Source organism: Thunnus thynnus, chromosome 3 (genome assembly GCF_963924715.1).
Source record: "Thunnus thynnus chromosome 3, fThuThy2.1, whole genome shotgun sequence".
Taxonomy (NCBI): Eukaryota; Metazoa; Chordata; class Actinopteri; order Scombriformes; family Scombridae; genus Thunnus; species Thunnus thynnus.
Genome location: NC_089519.1, coordinates 32,574,466 through 32,595,553, shown reverse-complemented (window position 1 = coordinate 32,595,553; position 21,088 = coordinate 32,574,466). Strand labels below are relative to the sequence as shown.

Below are 21,088 nucleotides of genomic sequence, written 5' to 3'. Positions count from 1 at the left end.
ATCTTTTCTTTTCCCATCATTAAAGGTTAAAGTTTTTCTTCAGCATAGACACAAAGCCGTCATTATGTCTTTATGGTTTGAGAGTAACAGCTTTTCTTGCCTCATTTTCAGGACAGGTTGTTATACAGTAAAGGCAGTCACCTTTTACACCCATTAAACGATCAGCTTTAAAACCTGATCGTTGTCGTGACTGTCGTGAGTTTATTTAAGGTCACTGATACTGTGGTAAAAATTTGGCATTTCAAGCTTATGCATTTGTTTGTAAATGCAGGTACTTCGACACTATTGGAAGATTAAAGCAAAGGTCATGATGATAAAAGTCAAATTTATAAATTAGACTAATAATAATCATAACAGTAATCATAAATCATTCCATATCCTCATTTACCCTCTTTCTCTTGCGCCTGCCATCATTTCCTCCTCTGCTCCTTTCCGTTTTCTTCCTCTCTACCTCATACCTGTTCCTCCCTTACACTCATGTTGTTGTTGTTCCACTGTTTCCCCTCTCTCCTACACCCCCCCCCCCCCCCCCCCCCCCCCCCCCATGCACCTCCCCCCCTTGCATCTCATCCCATCCCCATCACAACCGACAGCACAGTCGCTGGTCCCTCTACTGGCCGCCCTGATGCACTGTGGGCAGGTTCTGCCGTTGCCAGGGGTGACTGCATCCTGGAGGTTTGGGTTGTCTGGCAGAAGCGGACGGTTGCCGTCTCGCACGGATGACTATCGAAGCTCTGCGTTCGCCCTCCGACGAGATGTACGGGAGAGAAAAGAGATGCAGTGAAATGGGACAAGAATAAACAGAGAGAAAGAGGAGAGAGAGTGAAAGACAAAGAGAGAGAGAGAGAGAGAAAGGCAGAAAAGTGAGAATTTAGACTCTAGATATCAAAAACAAACCCTTGCTTCATCCTCATCCATGCATGAGTCCAGCTCTCTGAACAGTAAAGATTGATCTGAATAAAAGAGTAGCAGTTGGAGCAACAGAATACAGAACATAAAATTACATTTTTAAAACACAATCACAGTTTATTAAATTATGAATAAACATGGTTTACAGCAAAACTATGGAGTGTGGTTGTAAATCCTGAGATAAAAATGAGACATTATGTTCAAAAAGTTACATAATATCAGTGTGTACGCAATGTGTGAGAAGAAAAATGTGAACAAAATGAATATGTGATATCAACTATATCAAAATGTACTGTATTACTAAGGTTACATATGTTCTAAATCACACTCCAGAGTATACCTATAGATCATATGCAGTTTTAGTGATGTACCCTGTTGTGTGCTCTCATTTACAAAGAGAACATCTCAGACAATAATCTAAATACGTGTCTTGTTGCATCTTGGACCTCAGGCTGTTTGCTTATTTTGCTGAGGTCCAGTGTTTTCAGGTCTGCAGCAGCATGGCCTTTAGCTGTGGCAGTTAAAAAGCCATTGAGGGAATGAGGGGCTTGGCTGCCAGTACTGTGTCTGTTAATAAATGACCTCTTACTGGAATTAGCAACCAACCTGGAGAGAAGAAGGAAGGGGGGAGGGGGGTGTGAGGAGGAAGAAGGATGGTACAGGAAGAGAGATGAAGGGAGGAAGAAAATTTAGCCAAATTTGGTTTCTGTGCACCTCTCGCCATTCTTCCAATTAGCTTGAATCTCTCCGTTTCTTGTCTATTTTCTTGGTTTCTCTCTTCTGAATTTAAGGTGGTCGATCATCGTGCGTCTTTCATTTTCCGTGGTGCGAATCCTCAGCGGACGACTCGTACAGCGTTATCAGGAATAAGTGATATAGTTACTAAGCTGTTTGTGCCTCATTTCTGATGCATTCTGGTGCAGGAGATGTGCATGTTATTTATCAAACGTGTAGAAGTTTGCGTTAGCAGGTGCACCTTGCTCCTAAATGCAGATGCATTTGAGGGAGTAGTGCACAAAATTAGGGGGAGATCTGATAAGTGTGACTGACTGACTGAGATTTATTGAAGATCGCAAATTTGCATTTGACTGTCGAGAAAACTTCCCTGTGTTTTTATGATTACTGTGTTATTAGTTCACACACCCTAACTTAGCTTACCCAACATTTAATTCACAGAATAGAGTGAACCTGTCACTGTTGGTTTACATAAATCTGTACAATACAGATTAACTGGACACATTAAAGCACATAGAATCAAATTAAAATATAAAAAACTGGCTTAGTGGACTGATGTGAAGTTGCAGTTAGAGTGTCCTGTTACTAACCACGGTGGAAGTCTTTTCTCAGCGCAGAAAGTGAACAATTGTGTGAAAGTGCATTCTTGGAAAAAGCTGGACAAAATAACTTTAAATCAAGGTCCATGTATGAGCATTTTCGAGTGCTTTCAACCACATCTCCTGACCTTCAAACTGAGGTGACTCAGTTAATTATGTGATGTAATTATGGAAATTTATTGCATGGTAACATATAATATGTCTGTTTTTTCCATCCAGTGTCTTTGTTACTGATTTAACACTTAAAGCATTTCTAGGTATTTAAGTTAAAATGTTTATTTTTTCTTTGTTCCTCTTGTAGCTGTCAACACACTAAACTGCTGAGTGCAAAAATGAAAACTCTTGTGAGAAATATACAAGCATATATTTTATTATCAATGATTGTTTTGTCTTCTAATGATGTCTGGCTGGAGGTCAAAGTCTGCCCACGTATTGCGCTCCTCCCCTACCCTCCCCTCTCTCTCTCCACCTCCTCAGAGCATCCCCGTTCTACGCCCCCGCACTTCCCCCCCTCCCCCTCCTGTTGGACAGACCCTGCCTTCCGCCCCCATACAAGACAGAGCATGGAATTTTCCAATCTGTCTCCGGCTGACTTTACACCAGAGCTTCACACACACAGACACATACAAAGCCATCAGAACAGGAGGTGTGTCTCTGAAGCCAAGTCATGACAGAGACTGGGATTGTAGCAGTAGTGAGTGGCAAAAGCCAACATGCTGTTTAGTGACTCAATCAATCATTCACATACACAAACATAGGTTTAAGGTTTACATATAGTAATATTTTTTATGTTAATTTGTCCTGAATTATTAATTTGATAGTTTTAAATTGGACATAAACTAAAAATCCTTGGATTTTATGTACCATGATCCGATTGGTGAAGCTGCACACATGCTGTAGACCTTGCAGCTGTACAATCATGCTCCAGGTTTTATCTTTGACACAAAATTGTTGTGACTGACAGATAGCAAGCCATTTCATCATTGTCTTAGTTCACTGATTGGTGCAACATGGATCTCTCAGAGTAGTGAAAACTGCACGAAGGTACCTGCTTAAGTGGTTTGGGTGTGGTCACATTAAACAAATCAGTGTCAGTATCAGCAATATTGTGTTGAAGCAGTGTTGAACGTTTTAATTCTGCAGCTGTGGTAATTATTTTTTCTGCATTTCCTGTCAAACTGACTTTGTTTTCTGTTTTTTTTTTTCCTCTTCTCTCTCTTTCTCTCGCTGTCTCTGCAGTATTTTGTCGTCAGTGGGGTCTCAGCTTGACCTGAGGACTCTACGAGCTGTCAGAGTGCTTCGACCACTGAAACTGGTGTCTGGGATTCCCAGTAAGTGCAGTGCTGTGTGTTTCCTTGTGCGCACACTGGCTTGTTTATTGTAGCTAACTACAATTGCTTCAATACAAATTCCTTCACATAGTACTGTATACTCTTTGCCTTTTTGTCTCCAACTGCTATTAGTATCAAAAATGTCACTTGGAAACAACAAGTAGCCAATATGACAAACCAGTGCATTTATTTACTACTATCAAAGAAATGGTGGCAAATATTGCTTTGTTGGTGCAAACTGTTGGCTGCCACTTTGGCAACATTGCCAGTTGCCAATCAATAAGGAACTAGAGTCACTATATGTATCTAAACATCTCAACATATTCAATGCACTGGCAGGGAATCAGCAACCTCAACACAATGCACAGTAACACAGCTGTTCATACAGTCTACTCCACTACTGTTCTTTTTATTCGACACTCATGTACACTGTACCAAGAATCAAGTCCTTCCTCTCAGTAATTGTTTTGCACCGTGTCCTCCAGGCCTGCAGGTGGTGCTCAAGTCCATTATGAAGGCTATGATCCCCCTGCTGCAGATCGGCCTGCTGCTGTTCGTGGCCATCCTCATGTTCGCCATCATCGGCCTGGAGTTCTACATGGGAAAGTTCCACAGAACCTGTTACGATAAAAACACAGGTATACAAAAGTGGCAGTTGTGTACAATCAGCTCACATTGGTGTTAAGTGAGTCACTGGTGGCTATGCCTTACAGGGATTTTATTTGAGAAAACCTCATGTGAATTCAAACATTAAAGAAAATAATACAAATATTCCCCAAGCAAATTCTTAGAGTTAGTACTGAGGGACTTCTGGTTAGTGTGTCTACATTCAAATTCATTATTACAATGTGCCTTTACTGGGTACTATATTGCAAACCTTTTTCACAGCAGACCTTTGACTTGTCAAAGCAGGAAATGCACAAGTGTAACTGATAACATTGATAGCATGGCCCTGCTGGCTGGTTATTAGTTGTTTAATGAGACAAAATGTCCACTGTGAGAAGAGTCTGTCAGTTTCTTTACACTACAGGTCCCGTGAACAGTTTGCTTTCAGATCCAAAAATAAATCTGGTTTGTTCTTTTGTTGTAATGGTGGATCTTTCTGTGCTTCTCTTTCTGATCAGGAGAGACAGTGGATGAATTGCCATGTGGCGATGAGTTGCCGTCCCGGTTGTGTCCTAACGGCACGGAGTGTAAAAGCGGCTGGCTCGGACCCAACTACGGCATCACCCAGTTCGACAACATCCTGTTCGCCGTGCTCACCGTCTTCCAGTGCATCACCATGGAGGGATGGACAGACATGCTCTACTACGTAAGATGTTGACCCCAACATATAGATATTTTTTCCTCTGTAAACCAGAAACAGACAGATATTTCAGGGTGCTGTTGTAGGTTTAGACATCTCCCATCACCCCAAATTTAGTCAAACTTGCCTCATCAAGTGATCTGTGCTTGAAATCTGCAATGTTCTTTCTGCTCTCTATGATGTGTATTAGGTTTGTACTGTACTGTATGTGTTTTAGCACAGTGAAGGACTCGCGGGGGTGGATGGGTGTGGAGGTTGGTGATTGGCTTGAATTTCATTCAGTTAAATGAGGCATTAAGTAGTTTGAGATTTGATTCAAAACACCATTTTATTTGTCCGAAAGCCCATTTTCCACCCCTCTCTCTCTCTCTCTCTCTCTCTCTCTTTATCATTCTCTGTTTGACTTCATTTATCCATCTTCTCATCTGTCCTTTTTCTTGCCTTCGGAGTCGCTCTCCTTCTCTCTCTCCGCCTCCTTTCTCTTCCTCTCTCTATTCTGGTCCGTCTCGCTCTATATTTAACATCTTTTCTGATGGATGGAGGCTGACTTCCACACTCACACAGGCAGTCAGGAGGAAACCAATGAAAGTTTAATAGAGAACGGGCTGCCTGCGCTGTACCATGCAGTATAAAACCCAACACATGCACGCAGCACTCCAGCTGTAGATAATAATCAGCTGATAGTTCCATTAAAGCGTTACACGGGTCACAGAAACACAATCTCCTCCAGTAACCCAATTTCTCTGATTGTCAGTTGGGTTTGTTTAGTGAAAGAGGGATGTGACACAGTGTCAGACAATTTTGTTGCTGCTGACGTGCTCACCAGACACCTCAGAGCAATCGATGTCTGTGAAAGCAGGAGATGCTTTACTGTAACACCGCGCTAGCGCACCATCTCTGCACCCCCTTGTCAGGCTTTAAGGTAGAAAATGGGTCAGTTCTGAGCCAGCATATATGCATACTTTAGCTCCTCTTAGTATTTGTGCAGTGCAGGAAAAGTTGCTTCGGTTAGTTAGTCGGACTTTTACTTGCCAAGCAGTTGGATCGAGATTAAGATCTTTTTTTTTCAAACAGTCATGCAATAAAAAAATCATATGAAAGGTTTAGTTTGCACAACACTAACACACTACCTAAAAGTGATTACATATTTAATTCAATTTAAACTTCAGATTGAGATTTATTTTCCAGCAGAGACCTGAGAACAAGAAACATTCGTAATGAATCAAGCACACAGCAAAGACCAGACAACCACAATCAACAAATAATTAATAAGAAGTTACAAGAGTCATAAAGAACATCAGATAATACAGTTTTAAAATCTACAAGGAGACAGAAAGAATCTAGTTTGAGGGCAGTTTACAGTTTTTTTCCATTTAGTACCTGAAAGTAGTTCAGCCCAGATTCGTAGCTACATCATGTATTATGGTTACAAGACTGAAATGTGAGAAGAGATGTGAGGTAGTTTGGAAGTTTAAACAGTAGAGCTCTATAGATGAATATCATGAGATGGTAATATCTTCTTGTCTGAGAGGATAAAACTACTTCTTTGCAAAGAAATCCAGTCATAAAGTGCAGAGTGGCAGTTGGTGGTACAAACAATCAAAGAATCAACCACCAGTAAGGCTATTTTGGACTGGTAGGAGGAAGTAATCTGTGCAGCAGATAAAGATTTACGTCAAACACAGTTGAGAATATCTGGCATGTGACACTGAGTGATGTAAAAGACAAAAAAAAACATATTTATTGCATATTGAAGGGCAAAATGTTCAACCCCTTAGTGCTACATACACATCTTTATATACTGTATGAATGATAATAACAGGTCAGTCTGTAAACACCTCTCTATCTGTATGTGTGTCTGTCTCCGTCTTGTAGAGTAACGATGTGGAGGGCAGCGCCTGGAACTGGATGTACTACATCCCCCTCATCATCATCGGCTCCTTCTTCATGCTCAACCTGGTGCTGGGTGTACTCTCAGGGTATGGTCCTCTGTCTGTGTGCTGACATTTTCCTTTTATTAAATATATTATATGTTTGTACTCATGCTCTTTGGAGTCGTATTTTTTTGTTTTACTTAACTCCCAGCTTTTTAAAAATATATTACTGATCATTTTACTATCATTTTGTGTCTAAAAATGTTTATATTGTGGATTTTTTTAATAATTAAATACAATAAAAAATTCCAAATGTCCCCACAGTGAATTTGCCAAAGAGAGAGAGCGAGTGGAGAACAGGAGCGAGTTCCTCAAGCTGAGGCGACAGCAGCAGATCGAGAGAGAGCTCAACGGATACCTGGAGTGGATCTGCAAAGCAGGTCAGCGCACGCTCACACACACACACACACACTGCTTGTTCCCATGGATACACATTCTGTATGTGGGTAAAAAAAAAAAACAACAACTACTAAGCAGACACAGTGTGCCAAACATCTTATGTCTTGTTTAATTTTTTTTTTTACAGAGGAGGTGATTCTGGCTGAGGAAGACGGCACAGGGAACTTTGATGGTAACTTCTCTTTTATTGTGTGTGTGTGTAGCTGAGACTGGTGAAAGACATTAGTCAGTTGAGTATGAAGGAACAGAGATAGAGGGAACTGAGGGTTTACAATGAAAAGCTTGTGACATGAGAAGATTCGTTCAGATATATTATGATGCATATCTTCTCTTCTCATCACGTAAGACAGAATTTGACAAAAAATCTGAAAACACGATTCTAGTGGGATGGCTTGATGCAAGTTTTAGCAACGTCTTTAGTTAACAATGCTAAGCAACTTCATAACCGCTCAGTTAAATGTGTAAATGTTGAGTTTAGCACAGCAAACTCACAAGTGACAGACTGGAATCCTTTTTCTCTCACGCTAGGTTCGAGACGAAGGCCGACCATCAAAACCAAAAACAACAAGACTGAACTTCTGAACCCAGAGGAAGGAGAGGACAACATAGGAGATGCAGTAGGTAAGAAGAACTGGATGTAAGGGGACGGAGACATGTGAGGATGTTTGTAAGAAAAGATCAGTTATCCAGGTATGAAGATCAAACTGCAGTGCTGTGGTTTGTACAGCAAAAACAAATTCTTACGTTTCAAGTCACATATGAAAAATAGGGAAACTGTTTAACTGCTATGACACTGTAATCTTTGAGAAAAAACATTGGGATGATGCTTTTTGCTGCCTAGTGGCCAAAGTGCTTACATTATTCATGGAAAGTGACATGTTTACTTGTTAAATATTTAAATGAGTACATAAAATATGCTAAAAAAGCTAAAATTTCATCACAGTTTTCACAAATGCAGGTTTTTCAGTAGCTAACTATTTCATTTAAAAAATGAGTCTAGTGTAACTATAAACAGACGTGATTGGTCATCACACCCCTTCCCTCTTCCAGGTTTCGCCCGCTCCAGTATAAAGAGCGGTAAAGACGGCTCCAATTACAGTAAGAAGGAGCGACGGATGCGATTCTTCATCCGCAAGATAGTGAAGACGCAGGCTTTCTATTGGACGGTGCTCTGCCTGGTGGGCCTCAACACCATGTGTGTGGCTGTGGTGCATTACAACCAGCCTGAGCTGCTGTCCGACTTCCTGTGTAAGTGTGCACACACACATGAAACGATCAATACACACAAACATGCTCACACACTGTACACTGTATGAACACACTCATGTATACACATCTGGGTGCAAAACTGGCTCCCAGAAACTGCAACAATTTGAGAATATGAAGCATTTATTCAAACTGTAAAATCCTCTCTTTCACCCTCTTTCATTCTCACCTTCCTCTCTCCTTACATCTACCCCACTCTCTACTCCTATCTATTCATCCCTGCACTCTCCTTCTTCCCTTAATCCTTGCCCTCCTTTACTATAATCCCTTTCTTCTTTCCTTTCCTTTTCTTCCTCTGTTTTTCCTCCAGTCTATGCAGAGTTCATCTTCCTCGGTTTGTTCATGTCTGAGATGCTGATCAAGATGTATGGTCTGGGCATTCAGCCCTACTTTCACTCCTCATTCAACTGCTTTGACTGTGTGGTGAGTGCGCGCACACACACACACACACACACACACACACACACACACACACACACAGTGACCAGAAAACATTCATCTTATAAGTATCAGCTTTTGATGACAAATCAAACACTCCATTTAATCAACAGATTTGAGGAATAGATTTTTCTCATGTTGCTCTGCGACAAACGAACAACGGTGCAGAACGGATTCAGCATCGCATTTATCACCGATACGTGTGCAATAACTGTGCATTAATTTGTCATGCTCGCATTGTTGCAGATGCTTATTGGCAGGTTACTTCATTGTACATGCTGACATACGCTGCACCATAAAGTGACAGCATGTAATACTGTGTTCAGTGGACTAGCTGCGGGTGTGGACACAGAGTACGTTCGTCTGCAAAATGTAGATTTTTTAATTTTTTTTTCAGTTTGTGTCAATTTAGCTTGATTTGAATATTAATACAAATTTACATAAAAAGCTCAACAATGATTTCAGAGTTAATATTGATCAGGTATTGCTGTCATAAGTTGCAGAGATCCGGAAATTCAGTGTACCTGCAAACAGAGCCTCGTTCAGATAGTTGGTTCTGTTTTATATCTGGTCACAAGTTAGTAAAATACTGTGTTTGTTGGCTTATAGTCTAACAAACCTCTTATGAAATCTGTTATCAAAGAGCAGTTTACCAAACATTCAAGTTATTTCTAATATGTAATCTATATTTATCTGAGTTTTACGTGTTTATAATATTTGTTGCTCAAATCAGTTGACAGCTAAACCTACATAGTTAAGAGTAAATACCAATAGAACCAATAAATAAACCAATAAATAATTAAATAGAACAATTCTGATTTGATGTGATTGGATTCAGTATTGGATTCTGATTTGATAAAAATGCGATCAAAACCCCAACCATTTCAAAACCAGCAGCGAAACAAGGAAACACATAAATCTCACTGGGCATAAATGGACTTCCAGTGATTGCTTGACTGCTACATCATATCTACATGATGCTGATACGGGGGGTGACAGACTAACTGAAAGTTCAAACAGGAAGTGAAACGGTTGTAGTAAAGCACTAAGAAGCTGTGACGCAGTGTATACTTCCACCAAGCATGAGCAATCCTCAATAATTTTTCTTATAAGTAGAAAATGTTTCAAAATTTTTCATTTCCATCAGAATGCAAATCTGCATAAAACACACAGTGATAGATAATCATTGAAAGATAGTTAATTAAATAAATGTTCTAGCGACAAAGAAATCCTGGATCAACACCTGGATCCACATCTGCACCAAACATTACTTGTTCCTCATCACAACAACTCATCATTTTAATTTAGAAAATAAAATCTGGGCCCTAGACATTATAATCTGTCTTTCAACAGGATATGACTACATGATTAAATTAAAATGTTGCATGTGCGTGCGTGTGTGTGCGTGCGTGTGTGTGCGTGTGTGTGTGTGTGTGTGCGTGTGTGTGTGTGTGTGTGTGTGTGTGTGTGTAGGTAATTGTGGGCAGTATTTTCGAGGTAGTGTGGGCCACCATCAAACCGGGCACATCCTTCGGGATCAGTGTGTTACGAGCTCTGAGACTTCTCCGCATCTTCAAAGTCACCAAGTAAGTCTCACACACACACACACACACACACACATTTACTCAAACATGCATTTCATCCCTTGACTCTTCCACAGATGAGACACTGATGATAATGAGGATGAGGATGATAACCTGATGTTGTTGTACTGTACTGTGATAAATCAGATGTTGGTATTTCAGTCTGAATCTCATCACTGTTGTGACATCTGAACAGTTTTGAGGTTTTGACACTCCTTTGACGCTCCCTTCAGGGGAGATTTTAATTGGATTTGGCTCACGCACATTGTTCCGTTCTGTTCCGCGTAGCTTCCCCGCTCGTCACGACGTCGCTCGTTTGGACGGATCTCACTTGAAAACGAGGCTTTATTTTCTCAGCGGGGCTACCTGCTGAAGTCACGTTAAAATGAGAACATGAAACAGGGTTTTTTTTGGGGGGGTTAAATAAAAGGTTTCATCCAGCGATTTAATTTAGAATCATTGTTATTGTGTTGTTTTGACTTTGATCAAAAGTCTACTGTGCTTCAAATAGTATGTCTGTGATGAAAGTATCTGAAAAACTGAGGAAAAGTTCATACTAACTGGAATTATTCATAAAATATATGTTTAATGGTTTATTTAGAGATTAGTTAATAGTTCAATGTGGTGAGAATGGTTGAAAATCTGACATTATTTGCCATATTGTTGTTGTTTTTTATCATTTTTTTAAGATATTAACATCAAAATTGTTTCTGAAGATAATTATAAGATTAAATTTGTCTAAATATTCCATATATTCATTGTATCTACTGTAAATAGTTGCATTTTCAAATCACAATCTCCTCTTTGTGCCTTCTTTCTTCATGTTTCCCTTCTTTGACTCCTGCCATCGTTCATGTCCTCCTCCCTCCTTTCATCTCTCTTACTCCCTTCCTCTTCCTCTCTCCTACCTGTCATCCACTTCTCCTCCTCCTCCTCGTCCTCAGGTACTGGGCTCCTCTTCGTAACCTGGTGGTTTCTTTGCTAAACTCCATGAAGTCCATCGTCAGTTTGCTCTTCCTCCTCTTTCTCTTCATCGTGGTTTTCGCCTTGTTGGGGATGCAGCTGTTTGGTGGACAGTGAGTATCGGCGCATAAAAAACGGAGCTCACTGTCTCTGTATTAACTTCATGTTTCTCTTCTGTGTGTGTATGATTCTTGGTGGTTTTTCACTTTCTTTTCGCTTTCTTTCATTTCAGATTCAACTTTGAAACCGGAACTCCGCCCACTAACTTTGACACATTTGCAGCAGCGATCATGACAGTGTTTCAGGTGGGAAAGAGAGACTTATAGATGTGTTTATGGTTCTAAAACAACAAGAAAATAAATATTGTGATGATCTTTACCATTGGGACTTTGTCAAACATTAGAAATGAGCTCATGTCATCCAGTCTTTACAGTATTGGAGGTTCTTCACTCAGCCTTTAAGTCTCTGATACTTACTTTTATCAGCAGGATTAATAGTTAAATTCTCTTAACATTGAACTAATCATACGTACTTTCCACTTGAGACATTTTTTTTATGAAAACCAATTTTCCATGTCAGTTTCTTCAGCTGTGTACATGAAAAAAAAACCTTCTACAGTGCAAATGAATTTAAAAAATGAGGCACCAGTGAGTTACTGTATTTTCCAAACATGAGCGTAAGCACACTCATTCACACTCGTGAGCGTTTTCAACACAGCTGAAGCTCTTTTTAAGAGGGAAATTTAATGAAGCCCATTGTTGTCATGTCATCAGTTTGTCAGATGACTTGTTCAGTTCTGACTGCAGTCTCCATGTTTCTGTGTTCTCTGTGTTCAGTTAGAGAGACGGCTTTTGTTAAGAGCCATTTGTGTTACTTGATTGTCTCGGAGTGACTCAGAGGCCACGTGTGTGTGTGTGTGTGTGTGTGTGTGTGTGTGTGTGTGTGTGTGTGTGTGTGTGTGTGTGTGTGTTTGTGCTTCATATTTATGATATTTTAAAATGAGTATTAATGTCATACCTCCTCTGTTAAGCTCATTTGAATTCCACTCAGATCAGTTCACTTCAACATTGGTTTACATTAATGTTAACATACATAACATTTATAATGGATGATATGAGAAATGTTTATTTTGTTTAAAATTCTGATTCTTTTTTTTAATGAAAGGATTTTAATTGTCACACATGAAGAAGGTTTTCTGTTTCTTGCTGCAGGACTTCAGCACAGTAAACAGTAAAGAGGGTCCAGGGCAGCTCAGAATGTACTTCTGTTAAAATAAAGAGGACAACAGGGAAAAAATGCTAAAACGTGCGGATTTTGTGAGAATAATTAGGAAAAAATATACATACAAAGCAAATTATACAACTTTTATTTGTCCTCTCTCTGCAGATTCTTACTGGAGAGGATTGGAACATGGTGATGTATGATGGCATCGAGTCCCAGGGAGGAGTGAACGACAAAGGGATGGTTTTCTCCATTTTCTTCATTGTCCTCACACTCTTCGGCAACTGTATCCTCAGCCTGGGATCATACAAGTTATGATGATGATGAGATGTAGAATATGACTTAAATCTTCCTGTTTTTTGGTCCAGTTCGGCTCCACATAGATGTCTTTTTTTTAAATCTGAAGAAAAAAATACCACTTCCTCCTCTTCCTCTGACTTGTACATCTGCAACCCAACACCTCTCCTCTCCCAGCCTCCTCTTCTAACCTTTTCCCCTCCTCTTCTTTCTTTCCCACTGAGGAAACCATCAGCTTCCTCTCTGCTTGTCCTTGCATTGATATTTCTTAACTCCTGCCACCTCAGACACTCTACTTAACGTCTTCTTGGCCATCGCTGTCGACAACCTGGCCAATGCCCAGGAGCTCACCAAGGTATAGAATCAAAGCAGAAAAATACACGCTCCCCCTTATTTTAAGAAAAATAAGTAAAACGTGTAAAGCTGCAACTAGATTTTGTTTTATCAACAGTCCAGAATCCAAAGATATTCAGTTTACTATCATGTATGACACAGAAAAGCCTCAAATCCTCACATTTTAGATGCTGCAACCAGCAAATGTTGCTTAAAAAACAATTATTTGATTATCAAAATATGCATTTTCTGCCATAAAGTAAATATATTGTAACCTATGAAAGATATCTTCTGGGCCATTTAGGAACAAACATTGACCTTATGTTCAGACTTGTAATTGTATTATGTAAAATGTTGAAATTATCAGGAAATGTTGTCAATATTTAACCAGCAGTGTCTTTGAAATTATTCTTTTTTTCTCCGATAGGACGAGGAGGAACAGGAAGAGGCAGCCAATCAGAAGACAGCGCTGCAGAAAGCGAAGGAGGTGGCCGAGGTCAGCCCACTGTCAGCAGCCAACCTGTCTATTGCTGCGTGAGTACACACACACACACACACACACACACACACTCTCACATATATGCCTGAACACTGAGAAACATGAACACACACCCATGCAAAACACGAATGCATACAAAGCATAGAACACATACACACGGCACATATACATACATACATGTGCATGCACACACTAGCATACAAACACAGACACACACTCACTCTTTTTGTAAAATTGTATATACACAATCCCACACGCTCTGTTTCTCTCTCACAGCTGTCTTTCCTAACATTTATGATTGGCAGGCATTCATGTACACGTGATGCACTCACACACACACACACACAAACACACACTATCCACTGTCCCCGCTTTTGTCCTCTAAAACATGATTAAGTGATTGTTCTGGAAGTGAAAGGAACAGATTCTGGGCTTTGTGAAGTGAAGAAGAGCGAGAGGCGGGCAGTCAGTAAAATCTGCTCCTGGCAGCAGAAACGCTGACAATAGGACACATCAAAACGAGATGTTCAAAAACACCCGCCGCACCTTTTAGAAGTCGCCGGACTCTTCAGTCACTGTGACGAGCTGAGCCTTTTTACGGCTAAATTGTATGCTAAAATGATGCTTGTCAATTAGACACTAACTTGTCAATCATTAGCTGTAACATGAGTGTGGATAACTAGCTCATGAGCTTCCTTTCAGCCACGACACGATTAAATCGATTTACCGTTCTAGACATATCTCTGCAGCACAGGGATTTTACATTTTGTTCTTGTTTCATGTGTGTTTTGAATGAAAAGCACAATATTAGAGAGTTAGCATGAGCAGCAGTAGCAGCTGAATAACAGCTCTGGTAATACAAAAGAGTGACATCCTTGAATCTTTTTTTAAGTCACTCTCCTGTCAAGCTCTTGGAAGCTTTCGAAAAGTTTTTTTTTTTTTCTGACTGAAGAAGAAGAAGAAGTACTTTATTGATCCCTGTGGGGAAATTGATCCTCTGCATGTAGGAGCAGCGGGCAGCTCCAGTGCAGTGCCCCGGTCTCGGTCAGGGGCGCTAACAGGAGTATTAACCCTAACATACATGTCTTTGATGATGGTGGGAGGTAACCGTAGCACCCGGCGGAAACCCACGCAAACACGGCGAGAACATGCAAACTCCACACAGGAAGGACCTGAGACACCCAGGACCTTCTTGCTGTGAGGCAACAGTGCTAACCACTGAGCCACCATGCCGCCCTAATGAATGATAGCATTGGGCTAGCCGTCTTCTAACATGACATTCTGTCTCCGGTCCATTTCTGCCACATTTTTCTGCACATTAACATTTTTTTTCTGTAAGCAAGCAACCACAAAATTCTTAAACCAGGCTCACCTGACGCTTTAATGGCTGACTAACTCTATCAGATGCACTGTAGCTAGCAAGAAACTCTTTAGCATAGCAACATAAAGGCTAAACAGCCCGAACTGTAACACTCTCAAAGTGATAGGTGAGACTTGTAGTCCTCCAATATTTTCCAAATGTTATTTCCAGGTGGAGGAAACTTGTCTTTGATTGTAAGAGAGTGTAATTCATATTCAGTGAGGAAACACTGCATCTTTTTAGCCCTGCTGGTGAAGATATCAGCCACTCAAGACACTTCAGACTGTTTAAGCATGTAGCACAACCTCAAGGAACTGTTGTTTTAGTGTTAAGGTGTATTTCATAATGTATGTAAAGTATTTTAATTCTTACTTGTCGCTGTCATTTTCTCACAGTTTTTTCTTCCTTTATTCACACGTTCAAGTCCCTGTTACATGTTCTCATATTGAAATTGCAGACTGCATATAGGGCCACCTTTATAACCAAATTTGTTCTGCTCTCATGTGCTTTTTTTAATGGGATATTGTTAGTATTACTGCATGCTAATTTCCCACAGAAATTATTACATCTTAATCTTAATATCTCTCTTCTCTTCATCCCTCTTTCTGTCTCGCTGTCACTTGTTTCCCCTCCTGCCTTTTCCATCATTTTTCATACCTCAACTCCTCGTTTCAAAACTCCTACCTCCCTCTCTTTTTCTCTCTTCCTCCCCTTCCACCAAATACTCTCGTCCTCCGTTCTGACCGCTTCACCACCACCGCCTCCTCCTCCAACAGTAAAGAGCAGCAGAAGAACCACATCAAGGGCAACAAGTCGGTGTGGGAGCAGAGAACGAGCGAGATCCGCCGACAGAACCTAATGACGAGTCGCGAGGCGCTCTACAACGAGCTGGAGCAGGATGACTGGAAGGTGGGAGGGGAGGGAGAGGAGGTGAGGAATCCCCCCCCCCTAAAAAAAAGACACAAAATATACACATATATGCAGTCTACTCCTGATATATGGTGGATATTTGTTGTTCTGTGTGTAGAGTGATAAGTTATTTTAACCTCTTAAAGGGACATTATTATCCATCTTTTAGTAATTAAGGCCTAAAATCATGTTCATAAGTTTACTAAATGAACAACTCTTGGATGTCAATTGAAAACTGGATGTAAAGTTGATATTAAATGTGAACAAATATTCAGCCATTTGTTTCTAGTGACCTAAATAAAGGTCCCAAAATATCTATATACTGTATCACCATGATATCATACCTGGGTTCCAACATTTTTAGGACAAAATGGACCTGAAAGTGTTTGACAATTGTTCTCCAAGAGTTTGCATTGATGAAAAATTGAAACATGTTTTTTCTGGCTGCTCCAAAAAACATGGAAAACATGGATGTTTTACCAAAACCCTGTGATGAAGTTCATTCTTGTCTGATTGTAACAAAAGTGAAAAGAACTTTTCAAAAAGTTTACATAAAATCAGTAACATTTTAACTTGATTTATATCAGTTATACAAATATTTGAAGTTTCTCTGCGAATACACTTTTTAATTCGGCAGACATCATATCATAGCTTTCTATTTCTCTGAAACTGAAAGTCTAGTAATGCTTTTGAATTGCATCACATTTCAGGGCATCTGTATGTAATGTGTTTCAACATGCAGTGGAAACACTGGACTAACACAAGGGCCTGACCTGCTTTTTCACTTCTGTGTATTCTGGGTCATGCTGCAACTTCACAGATGTTTTGATTTCAGGGTGTAATGTCCCTTTAAGCCTGTGAAAGAGTGTTATTATTGCGCTAGCTGCTGCTATATGGGACGGCTTGAAGCTGCGTGCTTGGGAGAGATGCATTATTAAAGTGGGGCATGCAGAGAAATCCAGAGCTGTACCCAAAGAAGGCAGCAGACTCAAAACTGGAGCGGGGCGAAGTGTAACGCACTTCAAAAAAAAAAAAAAAAAAAATGTAAAAAGAAGATCAGGAGTCGACTGGATATGGCTCGGCAAACAGTGTGTTTGCAGACGGAGTTGTTTTGTCATTTTCTGGTTCCAAAAGTGTTTCGTAACAATTTTGTTATCAAATTGTTAATGTGGAGCCAAAAATGCTGGACTGTTTGCCGAACTGTGTATATCTGTGGCTCAGGGGAGGGGAGGGGAGGGGAGGGAGGGGTTAGTAAACTGTCAGGTATAAAGTGAGTGAATGAAGGTCAAAGTAGGCCTAGACTGTGTCTGTTGTGCCGGCTTTGATGCTACTGCAGTCTAAAAAAATGGAAATGCAGCTTGCTCCTTGAAAACTGTTACAGTTTCAAACATGCATGGATTTCAGTGACTTTCTGTAGACACATGGCTGGCCATGCCATGGTTGGTTGTTTTTTTCACTGATTTGCTTGAACTGATGCTTTATGATGATATGAATGATGTTTTTGGTATACACTTTACCAAAAAAATCATCAGCTCCTTACTCATTTTAATAGAGCTGTGTCTTTCTTACATTTTATAATTTTCATCTAATGTAATAGTCACAGGAGATGAATGACTGGAGAGAAAGTAAATTACTGCAAATCCATCATGTTTGGAGTTACAGAGCCATGTGTCCATGTGACACATGTAAAAAAAAAAGATCAGGCAGTATTACCCAAGCAAATGTGGGATCGCACCATAAAGTCTCATTCACATCGATAGCAACAACTAAGAATAACGATAGTAATAAAAAATTAAGATAAAATGTCTATTTTTTGTTATATTTTTCCAACCAATCAAATTAAAGGAATGGATAGGAAATATTTATTTTGTTAATGCTTGAATAGCAATATATCATCAGTTTAAAGTTCTTGTGATAGTAATTGTTGTCAATGTGAGTGGGACTTGAGAGGTCAGTTCACCCAAATTCTCCCAAAAAATCCCCCCCAAAACATATTTTCTCACTAACCCCCAGTGGTATCTATCAGTTCAGTTTGGTTTGATTTCTCCAGGTTTTTACATATCTGCCTCTGAGATCTCTGCTTCAATGCCAGTCCATTTGAGGTGAATGGAAGTTTGTGGTGCTCAAAACAGTGAAAAATGACATTTGAAAAACTCTGCAGTGACATATTTTTCCAGAAACAATGTCCTGTTGACTGTTGTACTGTTTCTGGAGAAACATGTTGCTGTTTAGTTTTTCAAATCTCATTTCGCAAACACTTTGAGCACCACAAGTGAATTTACCATTTACCTTTTGGGCAGTAGAAATCTCAGAGATGGAAAATTGTATGAACAGACCCTTTAAGACATCTCTAAGGATGAGCAACTGCTTATCCCCTCTGCTACCTATTACCCCTGACCCAGGTGTCCTACCCACGGAAAGGACGTGGTGACATGAAGACCCACTTGGACCGACCGCTGGTGGTCAACCCGCAGGACAACCGCAACAACAACACCAACAAGACCCAACCCGGTGAGCTGCCTCTGGATCAGGAATATCGGCGGCAAGACGTCGACCACTACCGCCGCGCGGCCCACTACTATCGCTACCACCACCATCACCATCAGAAAGCCATCGGACCTATCAGCGAGCAGCCGGGCCAGCCGACGGAGACGCGCATGGAGCATGGCTTTAGCTGCACGTCCCTGGGTAACGTGGAGGGTCAGCAAGGGGAGGAGAGGCACAGCCACAGGAGCCACCGGGGCCACCGGCACAGGAACAGGGAAGGCAGGGAGACTCGAAGCGTGTCTCCACGCCACAGCGAGAGGGGAGAGGGGGGAAACAACGAGCACAGGAGGTCCAGACAGCACCGCAGGGCAGCCAGAGAGGGAGAGGAGGGCAGGAGACACAGATCCAGGGGGACGGAGGGAGAAGGAGAGAAGGGCGAAGAAGGAGAGGGGAGGAAGACGAGACGGCATCGCCATGGCAACCAGGAGAGAAGCAGAGGGCATCGTACGAGAAAGTGAGTGAAGAAAGGGTTTATTTTCTCTATGTGTGAGCCTTAACGCTACTACCTGACGAGCACTAAATGCTATTTAAGTTTGTCTAAGAAATCAGGAAGCCATAACATCTGAGTGCAAAGCTCTGTAGCAGCAAGGCTCGTGATTGGTTGTCTGGTAGCTCAACATAAATTGGAAGCACTTAAACATTTGCCAAGATGTGACAAGAAGGTGATCAGGCAAGAGAGGCCAGAGACTTTTATGATCATGAATGGCTCAACCATGGGGTCCAAAGTCTCAAGGAGCACGTCATAGATCTGAGATCTTTCTTTAGGGGCCTGGTGAGGTGTTATAGGTGCTCTCATTTTTGCTCCAGATGTCCCAGACCAGTTAAAAGTAGCCAAAATCAGGCTGATATCTTGTAGTCTGATCCCAGCATTACACCAACTTTGACATATTTTTGGGAAAAATGTGTGTTGTGGGTGTAAAACATATTTTGAATTCCTCCAGTTTGTGGCATTTGATGCAAAAAGTAAGCATCTATTTATCTTTGTGCTTTAATTAATAGTTTAGCAGTGTGTTCTGTATGTGTTAGTAGTAACAGTACAGGAGACAGTGCACATCTTGTGACATATGGTGCTACATCTGGTGTTTTTGATGAGATACTCCTTCCATCACCTGATCCTTTCCATCCTCATCCTTGTTTTCGTTCCTGGTTCTTTTTCCTCTGCCTCTGATTACTCCGATCTCACCGTTCCTCTCTCTCTTTCCTCCCTTCCTCCTCCATCAGGGAGCACCACAGCACCGGTCCCAGCCTCTCCACCACACGACCCATACAGCAGTACAATGAGGACCTGGACAACTTCCGCAACAACAGCAAGCTGGCCAGCGCTCACGAACATCCTTACGCCCTTCCACCAGACCACCCAGACCACCCCGACCACGTCAACAACCTGCTGAACTGCCGCGACGCAGATACCCACACCCTGCTCCACAGCATGGACAGCCTAATCCTGACCAGTATGGTCAAACCTGAATACACAAGCATAGACATGCCCCCAGTTTACCCCTACCCCTCCACCAACGCCATCTTGCAAGGTAGGCTTCTAGGGGGATGAGTCCTTGTAGATGAGGGCATAAGTTGTGTGACAAAGCTCTTCGTCAAATCACATCATTTGAACCACAGGTGTTAAAACCCTGTCCCAATACTTTGGCCCTGTTACTAAGTCCTCCCCTGCATATTTTGGATTGAGGGAGCTGGTTCATGTAGCGATTCCCAATGCTAACTCAGAAGCAAGTGGTAGACAAAACTTCCCAGTATGCACTTTGACATGTGGCCGAAGAAGTTTGAAAATGGCTTCCAGTGATGTATAAATGCAAGGATTTGTTTATGAACAGTAACTTAATTATAGGCTTTGGGCAAATGATTAAGAATAAGAAATAATTTATTGATCCCAAGGGAAATTTAAGTGTCACAGCAGCAGCGTTCAGCACACATCACACTTCAGACACAACAGAATAAAATAAAATAATAAAACAGAAAAGTTTGTTGTTATACATTGTGCAGTATATACGTAGTGTATATAAAACGAGAGTAGTGAGATAGATAAAAAAATAGTTTTCTATTGTGCAGTGATTATATACATAATATGTAATGAAATACAGTATGATTAATAAGAAAATAAGAGTAGAATTATTATTATGAGGTGTGCAATGTGCCATAGAAACATTATTATTATACATTATACAAAATTATAATAATTATATAGTGCAATTCTTAACAAGTTATCAGTTATTGTAAGAAAGCATAGGGTGGAAAGCATCAGTCTAATCCCATGTTGTAGAGTTTGATGTTCACCACCAGAAATGACCTTCTGTGTCACTCTGTGGAACATTTGGTGGAGATTAGTCTGTTGCTGAAGGTGCTCTTCTGTTTGACAAGCCCGTCGTGGAGGGGATGGGAGGTGTTGTTTAGAACGCTCACCAGCTTGGTTTGCATCCTCCTCCTGGCCATCGCTCCCAGGACGT

General features: G+C 40.9%; 1 protein-coding gene and 1 long non-coding RNA gene across 2 annotated transcripts in view; one reads left to right on the top strand and one right to left on the bottom strand.

Moving 5' to 3' along the window:
* LOC137180165 (voltage-dependent P/Q-type calcium channel subunit alpha-1A-like) overlaps positions 1–21,088 on the top strand; it is a 71,936-nt gene that overhangs the window by 16,906 nt on the left and 33,942 nt on the right. Inside the window, exons 3-20 of the mRNA XM_067585442.1 lie at positions 3,483–3,574; positions 4,060–4,212; positions 4,699–4,886; positions 6,756–6,859; positions 7,079–7,194; positions 7,341–7,385; positions 7,742–7,834; positions 8,264–8,461; positions 8,790–8,902; positions 10,391–10,503; positions 11,445–11,576; positions 11,696–11,768; positions 12,850–12,970; positions 13,269–13,336; positions 13,742–13,848; positions 15,950–16,103; positions 18,485–19,083; positions 19,851–20,158. Coding sequence (XP_067441543.1) covers positions 3,483–3,574; positions 4,060–4,212; positions 4,699–4,886; positions 6,756–6,859; positions 7,079–7,194; positions 7,341–7,385; positions 7,742–7,834; positions 8,264–8,461; positions 8,790–8,902; positions 10,391–10,503; positions 11,445–11,576; positions 11,696–11,768; positions 12,850–12,970; positions 13,269–13,336; positions 13,742–13,848; positions 15,950–16,103; positions 18,485–19,083; positions 19,851–20,158 — 2,777 coding nt within the window. The remainder of the gene's footprint in view (positions 1–3,482; positions 3,575–4,059; positions 4,213–4,698; positions 4,887–6,755; positions 6,860–7,078; positions 7,195–7,340; positions 7,386–7,741; positions 7,835–8,263; positions 8,462–8,789; positions 8,903–10,390; positions 10,504–11,444; positions 11,577–11,695; positions 11,769–12,849; positions 12,971–13,268; positions 13,337–13,741; positions 13,849–15,949; positions 16,104–18,484; positions 19,084–19,850; positions 20,159–21,088) is intronic.
* On the bottom strand, positions 12,611–15,934 carry LOC137180166 (uncharacterized). Its single transcript, XR_010927919.1, has 3 exons — positions 15,186–15,934; positions 12,858–12,981; positions 12,611–12,727 (listed from the first exon to the last, which is right to left on the bottom strand). It is a non-coding gene; the product is annotated as an uncharacterized lncRNA (long non-coding RNA).